The sequence below is a fragment of the Macrotis lagotis genome, chromosome 1 (genome assembly GCF_037893015.1).
Source record: "Macrotis lagotis isolate mMagLag1 chromosome 1, bilby.v1.9.chrom.fasta, whole genome shotgun sequence".
In the NCBI taxonomy this organism is placed as follows: Eukaryota; Metazoa; Chordata; class Mammalia; order Peramelemorphia; family Peramelidae; genus Macrotis; species Macrotis lagotis.
Genome location: NC_133658.1, coordinates 626,258,530 through 626,266,969, shown reverse-complemented (window position 1 = coordinate 626,266,969; position 8,440 = coordinate 626,258,530). Strand labels below are relative to the sequence as shown.

General features: G+C 34.8%; 1 protein-coding gene across 6 annotated transcripts in view; it reads right to left on the bottom strand.

Annotated features, from left to right (window-relative positions):
* Positions 1 to 2,775: 2,775 nt before the first annotated feature.
* Positions 2,776 to 8,440, bottom strand: part of SPOPL (speckle type BTB/POZ protein like) — a 96,762-nt gene continuing 91,097 nt past the window's right edge. For all 6 annotated transcript variants that reach the window (XM_074215076.1, XM_074215077.1, XM_074215072.1 and 3 more), the window contains one exon: positions 2,776 to 8,337. In XM_074215076.1, coding sequence (XP_074071177.1) covers positions 8,193 to 8,337 — 145 coding nt within the window. In that variant the 3' untranslated portion in view covers positions 2,776 to 8,192. The remainder of the gene's footprint in view (positions 8,338 to 8,440) is intronic.

The following is an 8,440-nucleotide window of genomic DNA, read 5'->3' as shown; positions in this document are numbered from 1 at the left end:
ATGTTGCCCCCACCCCACCAAAGGAGCTTGGACTCCCAGTCTTCCAAATAAGTAAGATAGGCAGTACAAGGCAGGAGGGGTGATAGTGGAATATTAATGACAAACTTGTACATAAACATAAACTGTTTCATAAGCTGCAAAAGATTTTCATGAAGGAAGGAGGGGTGATGCCAAGATGTCAGCATGAAAGGAACATTTCCCAGGAACCCCGCCCCCCCGCAAAAAACTTCAAAAGCCATCAAATTATGACTCTAGCCAAAATTTGGAGGGGCAAAACCCACAAAAAGACTGAGCAATACATTTTCCCAGTCCAAGATAATTCAGAAGCTCCATGGGAAAGGTGTGTTTCACCAGGACCTGGCAATTAGAAAAAGGCCCTAGCCTCAGCACAGCAAAACCCAATCCAGGGATCACTGGTGACACCTTGATGGTGCAGTGAGAGAACTCTGTTGCACCACACTGAGTGTGGAGTGAAGAGTAGCAGCTGCAAAACCTGCATTGAGAATCATGGGGAAACCAGCATGCACAGCCCACAGATGGTAAGTTGGGGGGGGGGGGGGGTCAAGGGAGACTGCAGAAATCTCTCTGCTCTCCCTGGGGCAGGACTCTGCTGTTTACCAAAACTCAGATCTAGGCTGCAGTTTGGCCTTCCATACTAAGATAGCAGGGGCCCTCTTCACAGCTCCAGGGCAGAGGGGAGCACCTGTGATCATCTACATCTCAAAGCAAAGGCAAGAGAGCATAGGACCAAGGAGGAATAAAGGTCTCAGTGGGGTGTCCTCCCCCCAAAAATAACCAAACCCTTGGAAGTGCTGTAAATTAGTCTTGGGCCGAGGAAATGAGTAAACAACAGGAAAAGAAGAATCTGACCATAAAGAATTTCTTTGGTCCCATGGAAGATCAAAACACATACTCAGATGATGACAAAATAGAAGTTTCCATATCCAAAACCTCCAAGAGAAATAGAAAATGGGCTGACTGTGGATGAGCTCAAAAAAAAGACTTGTTTAGGCCTAATGGAAAAAGCAAAACAAAAGGCAAATGAGAAGAATGCCTTAAAAAGCAGAACTAGCCAGCTGGAAAAGGAGATTTAAAAAAAGCTCTTTGAAGAAAATAACTCCTTCAAATACAGAGTGGGACTAAAGGAAGCTGATGACTTTGCAAGAAAACAGGTAGAAATAAAACTCTTCCAAAAAAGAGCCAAAAATTAGAAGAAAATATGAAATATCTCATTGGAATAAATAACTGACCTCGAAAACAGATCCAGAAGAAATAATTTAAAAATTATTGGGCTCCCTGAAAGTCCTAACCAGGAAAAGAGCCCAGACTTCATTTTTCAAGAAATAATACAGAAAAATTTCCCTGAGATCCTAGAAACAGAGGGTAAAAATAGAAACTGAGGGAATTCACTGGTCACCTCCTGAAAGAGATCCCAAAAGAAAAACTTCCAGGAATATTATAGCCAAATTCCAAAACTCCCAAATCAAAGAGAAAATTCTAAAAGGTGCCAGAAACAAACAATTCAACTACTGAGGCTCCATAGTCAGTATTACACAGGATCTGGCAGCATCTACATTAAGGGCTTGTAGGGATTGGAATATGATATTCTGGAAGGCAAAAGATCTTGGTTTTACAACAGAGATTCAACTACCCAGCAAAACTGAGCATCATCTTTCAGGGGAAAAGATGGACTTTCAATGAAAACAGGGGACTTTCAAACTTTCCTATTGAAACAACCAGAGCTAAACAGAAAGTTTGATCTCAAAGTACAGAACTCAGGCGAACCATAGAAAGGGTGAATGAGAAGGACTAACTAGGGAGAACTTAATGATGTTGAACCATTTCCCTGCATGGGAAGAAGATAATGATAACTTATGTGAACTTTCTCATTTATAAGAGCTGTTAGAAGGAGCATATATATACACACAAGTGACAGGAGGGAGCTGAATATAATGGTATAATATAGTAAAAAGATGGAGTCAATGGGTGATAAAGGAAAGTACTGAGAGGGGGAAAGGAGAGGAAGAAGGAGCTAAGAAATTTCATGTAAGAATCAAGAAAAAGCTTTTGCAATGGAGAGGAACAGGCGAAGGTTAGGGGGCATGAGTGAGCCTTCATTCTCATCAGAAATGGCTCAAAGAGGAAATAACATATACACTTAACAGGGTATAGAAATCTATCTTACCCTAGAGAAAAATAAGAAGAAAGGAATGGGATAAGGGGGAACAGGGGGAGGGAAGGGGGGGAAGAGGTGATAGAAGAGAGATTGTGGGAGAGGGTACTCAGATACAACGCACTTTTGGACAGGGCCAGGATGAAAGGAGAGAGAGAGAGAATAGAATAAATGAGAGAGGGGAAGAATAGAGTGGAGGGAAATACAGTCAGTAATAGCAACTGTGGGAAAACTATTGAAGCAACTTCTCTGGTGGACTTAGGATAAAGAAGGTAACTCACCCCAGAGACAGAGCCATTGGAATCTGAACACAGACTGAAGCACATTTTTTTTTCCTCTCACTATACTTGAGGTTTCTCATTTTCTTGGGGGGAAGGGGGGTTTATGCTTACTCTCACAGGAAGATTATTGTGATAATATAAAATAAATAAACCAAAATCATACTTTAAAAAAAAAAAAGGATTAGGGGGCGACTAGGTGGTGCAATGGATAGAGCATCAGCCCTGGCGTCAGGAGTACCTGAATTCAAATCCGGCCTCAGACACTTAATAATTAGCAAGCTATGTGGCCCTGGGCAAGCCACTTAACCCCACTGCCTAGCCCCCCAAAAAAAAAAAGAAAGAAAAGAAAAGAAAAGAAAAGAAAAGAAAAGAAAAGAAAAGAAAAGAAAAGAAAAGAAAAGAAAAGAAAAGAAAAGAAAAGAAAAGAAAAAGGATTAGGAAGAATCAGAAACTACTGAAATTACTAACAACAAAGAATGATGAGAGCAGCCAACCTAACCTGTCTCAGATTCACCATAATTAGCAGGATTTCCATGAAATGTTGTAAAATATCTGGATGCTCAGGAATTGTTCACTGAGGACACCTACCTTGAAATTTCTGTGAGTGATTGTTGGTAAGGTATCTGCAGCAATAGCTTCACTGATCAGTTGTTAAAAATTTTGAATAAAGGGGCAGCTAGGTGGAGCAGTGGATAGAGCACCAGCCCTGGAATCAGGAGGACCTGAATTCAAATCTGGCCTCAAACACTTAATTACCTGTGTGATCTTAGCCAAGTCACTTAACCACCTTTGTCTTGCAAAAAAAAACTTAAAAAAAATTGTGAACAAAATGAAATATTTTAGATCTTTGCACTCAGAAAGCAAAGAATTGACTGGCTACATTAAAAAAAAACAACAAAAAACTATGATTGTGATTTCACTGGATTGAAGATTCTTGGTGAGCAAAATCCTCCTACCAATACAAGTCAGCACCTTGTGGCCTTAAAGAGGTGCCTGGGACTCTGAGAGATTAGATGACCTTCTCAAATTCACACAGCTAGTAAATGTCAGAAGTGGTACTTTAACAGAGCTTTTTCCTGATTCTGAAGCCAACTCACAATTCATTTCATCAATATGCTTCTCTACAGGGTGTGATTTATTATCTAAGAAACTATATATGTGTGCATGTGCATGTGTGTGCACGTGTGCTGCTAAGAAACAAAATAAAGTGTGAAACCATTATTTAAAAAAAGATTTTCATGAATATGTACAAGTTAGTATATCTATGTTATAACAAATGTATTTTTCAACATTAATTTAAAAATATTATTTTGTTATTGCTGTTTGGGGGTTGACCAATTATTTGACAAGACTTATGTTATTGGGTACTTGGCTATTTTAAAAAGTAAAGTATAATAATCCAAAATGAAAAATCCATGTTTTCCAAATAAATGCAAAGGGAACAAAACAATTCTGCATAAGTAATAACTTTATTGTAACTTGATATGCTGAAATGCAAAAATATTTTCAGCAACAAGATACAAAAAGTATCTGAACATTAACATCAGCTGATTAAAAAAAGAGGCTGGCCAGTTTGATGCAAGTCTTTACACATATATTATGATTTTCTAAATCATACCCACTCCAATACTGGTCTTAAAAATCATTATAACAATGTGTTTATTTCCAAAACAGGACTCATTTAAGTTAAGTCTTCATTCTAAACACTGAATTCAGAATTAACTGGACTGCTGTGCCTGATGATGAAGTCAAACATTTGAAGTATTCCCACAAATTCCCTTTAAAATATAAAGTCCATTTACTGCAAACAGAAAATAAGCTGTGAGTCTAATTAAATTCAGCAAACATTTATTAAGCACCTAATATATGCAGAGCACTGGTTAAACTAATCTAATCTTGATAGTTTATAGGAAGCTCTGTGTGTATGAGTGTATATGTAACTTTCTAATATATTAAAACCAGTGATCAATATTTTTGAGTCAATTTCAAATAATTTGACTCAGTTAATACTTTTAATTTGGATAATTTTCAATCTGGACCAAAATATTGATTTTAAACTAGGAAACATCTTTAAAAGGAAATAATAAACACTTAAAATACTTATTTTAGACCAAGAGAATGCAAATATAAATATCTAACATGTTTGAATTATTAAAAAAAACTATTCCTGTTCAAGAATACTGTATATTATTGAATGCACTGCATATTATTTAAAATTATCTGAATAAAGGACTTTTAGATTTTAGGAATGTTGTTCTCAATTACACATCAGCAAAGGAGATTACTGGTTTCAATTGTAAGTTTACTGCAATGTCAAAGAGGTAAATAAATTAATCCAATTTTTTCATAATTTATTTTCAATATAGTTTACATATGCATCAGTAATACTTGAGAAAACATAAGATATCTTAATATTTTATAAATTAATTTTATAATAGAAGTCCAAAAAAGGCACTGTATTTTCTTCATTCAGTATGCAGTAAATTGACCATTATAAAAAAGTATTTTATAGCTTTCTTGCTTCCTGAACTGTCTCCTAAATAAAACACGTTGAAATGAAATTTCTGAAACTAATATGTAATTTTAAGATTTAACTGAGTCCTATTTTCAGAAAAATCTATCTCTGTAAAAACAGCATACACACATACATACAAGCGTGTACATACACGCAACATGACCACACAACACATGCAAGATTCTCCAAAATAGTTTGAAGGTGGTAGACATTAATATTTAAGGAGGTAATGTTGGCAAGCCAAAATGTTATGGCACCTTCATACTTGTGCTCCAAACACTTGTACAATTTAAAAAAACAAAACACGCGTACATACACACTGTAAAATCTTAGCCTGAATAAGAACATTTTGTGATGGTTATTTTATAACATAGAACATTTGAAATTAATCACGACATTTCTTGAGGAAATACCCCTCAGAAGTGACAAAAAAGGGACATAAAAGCAAGTTGGTGATTCAAAGAAAAAAAATGCTCTGGACAGTTATTAGAGTCCACTGAGAATGCTGCATGGGGTTTAAATGCAACCAAAGAGGCTAATAATGAATGCATCCACTTGAGAATACAGCAACTGTTTACCTTTTCCTGAAGACATAACAGAACTGAAAATATACATAATAAATAAAAATAAGCAAAACAATGCCATACAATTTTTCCATTAGTGTAAGGAAGGTATGCATTGAATTATCTGAAAAGTGGACATTTTTTACAAACAGATATTCTTACAGCACAGCATTTGACATTTTTGGTACAAAATGTGCTATTGAGCTTTAAAAAATCTTTATAATAAAATCCTTAAGCTTTCCAATAGATGATGATATTATATTAGAACAAGCTGAAGTGAATATCACACAGTAATAAACATTACTGAAGTTATTGTACTTTAGAGCTGTAGTTTTTAGCAGTGAATTTATGCATGGTGTGATATATGTGTGTGTACGTGTATATACATACATCTATGTCTATGTGTATATATGTATCAACATATACATATACCATATACCATCACACATATGCATATCTTAAATTTCATTATAATACATGGCAGAAAAATTTCACTAAACTGAGGTGGAGGAAACATTTATACCCCAGGTAGCCAGTCTCGGAGCTCTCTAGCAGGAGTGGAAAAAAAAATTTATGAAAATAAATTCACATTGTAAACATATATAACTAAGTCTCTCATGGTGGAATCAAGGTAATGTGCATTTTACTCTTCTTACTGCTCCAAAAGAAAAAAAAAAAAAACAGAAAAGGCCTATTATCAGGGAAGGAATCTTTTGTTCAAATTTAATCTTTCTGCTTGCCGAAAGGATGCTTCCAATTTCAAAACTGACAATACAGTTAAAAACCACAGCAAGAAATTTAAAGACTCTTTAAACTTTAAACTCTTTCAAGTTTGTAAGTAAATGCTTACTTTTCAGTATTAAGTGTAAATAAGCATATATTCTCATCTTTAAACAATAAGATTAATAATGAAGACCTGGGAATTACGAATTATTTTGGAAGATAGATTTTTAAATTCCTTTGTTCTGTACTGTAAAAACTCTACAGGCAAATTACAATCTTTGTGAATAAAATTATAAATGTAAATATATATATATATTTAATATGTTTTATTTTCCAGTGAGATACTTCTTCCTTCGTAATCAAACGAAAAATTTGCCTAGCATCAATTTATATATTATCACTATTACAGTAAATTTAAAGCAGTAACTCAACGGTTACTCTCCTGCTCTTCCTATACTGTGCACCATTGCAGATATACCACTCCCCTCAAATTGTAAACAAAGCTATTGAACACTGAAAATGTATTTTAAAGCTAAAATTCATAAGAACTGGCCCACAAAAAGGAGTTTTCAAAAGGTTTGTCCTGTTCACATTATGCAGAATTCCAATAATCATCCACAATGCACATTGATTTAAGACAGTTGGGAGTGGGAGGAGAGAACAATTTTTGAAAATGTGACCTGGAATTGGAATACTTATCTCAAGGGGAATTTAGGGGTGTCTCTCCTTTAGTGTGCATTTTCCTTTTAGAGAAATCAGAGATGCACACAACTTTGCATTAAAAGGAAAAAGAGGAGAGCAAACTGCTCAGGATCTAGTTTTATTATGTGCCTTCTTCAAAGGGAGAGTACATCAGTTATTTAATGTGTGAAATTCATAATCAATTATGCTGTCTCAATTGTTATTTTCCTTGTCCATGGTAACAAAATGAGTGTCTCGATTGGTTTCAAATACCATTTTTTTCCCGAAAGTTAACACATTAACTGTACCTCATTAATTCAATCAAAAGCAAAATATATTATGTACCACTCAGTATACAAAAGTTACACATAAAAGTGCATATTTATCATTCTTAATTTGGCCCATTAATTTAATTTATATTTGGTCATTATATGTATACTTTCTGCAAATCCAGGAATATTCCTATCAATGTGGGTCAAAATAAATTTAAAAAAAATTTCTGAGAGCAAATATTCTTTGTGATATCTTAACCTTAATTCTCAAACATCATTAACTAGGGCATGAAGAAACACAAGCAAAAGTTTATTATGTGTTTCTCAAAGTTTGTTGGATATTTAACACACAGACATGTATTACAAACTGTACTGAAAATACAATTTTTCAGGCCAAACCATTGCATATTTGCCCCTACAATGAAAAATAAATTAGAATCAAAGTAGTGTATTGCCATAACTTACCTTGAAGGTAAGCAAGCTCTCCCGTATTCACCAAGACTTGGACTGGAGCATATCCGTGGTCATCTCCAATTCAAGTGTTTTTGAGGAGAGCCTAGTTTTTAACCTTCGAGATAGCACAGGACCAAAACTATAAAATTCATTTTGTTTTTCAAAATAATGGAAGATCCTTTTGAAACAATATCTTCAGTTATCAATTTTACTGCATTATGGAGCTAGTGCAATCCTGCATAGCCTAGTCAAAAAGACAAGGCACAATTTAAAATAAAATTAGCCTATATGAACTAGAAGTCATTGAAGATAATTTAAGGCCTTGCAGTGAATTAGAGAGTAATCAGTCTAATTTAAAGCTGAAGATTAAACCATAAATTATCCATCTGAAAAGCAAACAATGCTTTTTCAGCTTCTGTTCTGTGGACAAGGATAACAAAAACAATTCTTGTTTATGGTTTGTATATTAGAATCCATCTGGACCTGGAGGAATAAAAGTCAACCGAGTTTCTTTAAAGTTCGTGGAAGATTTCAAGACTGCTTTAGTCGTTTGCGTGGAATACCAAACTGTGGACACTGTGCAGATGCCAGTGCTCGGAAAGCTTCTGCCACTAAATGAGGATGGGACTGAATCATAGACTTCCAACCTGCCGTTTCCATTATGTCTGTTGTTTGGCTGCAAAATAAAGTGAATAAAACAATTAAACATGATTTGTAAAATTTAATCTTAAAAAGAAAAAGAAGCAACAGTCACAGAACTCAAATTTTAAAACTTTCTC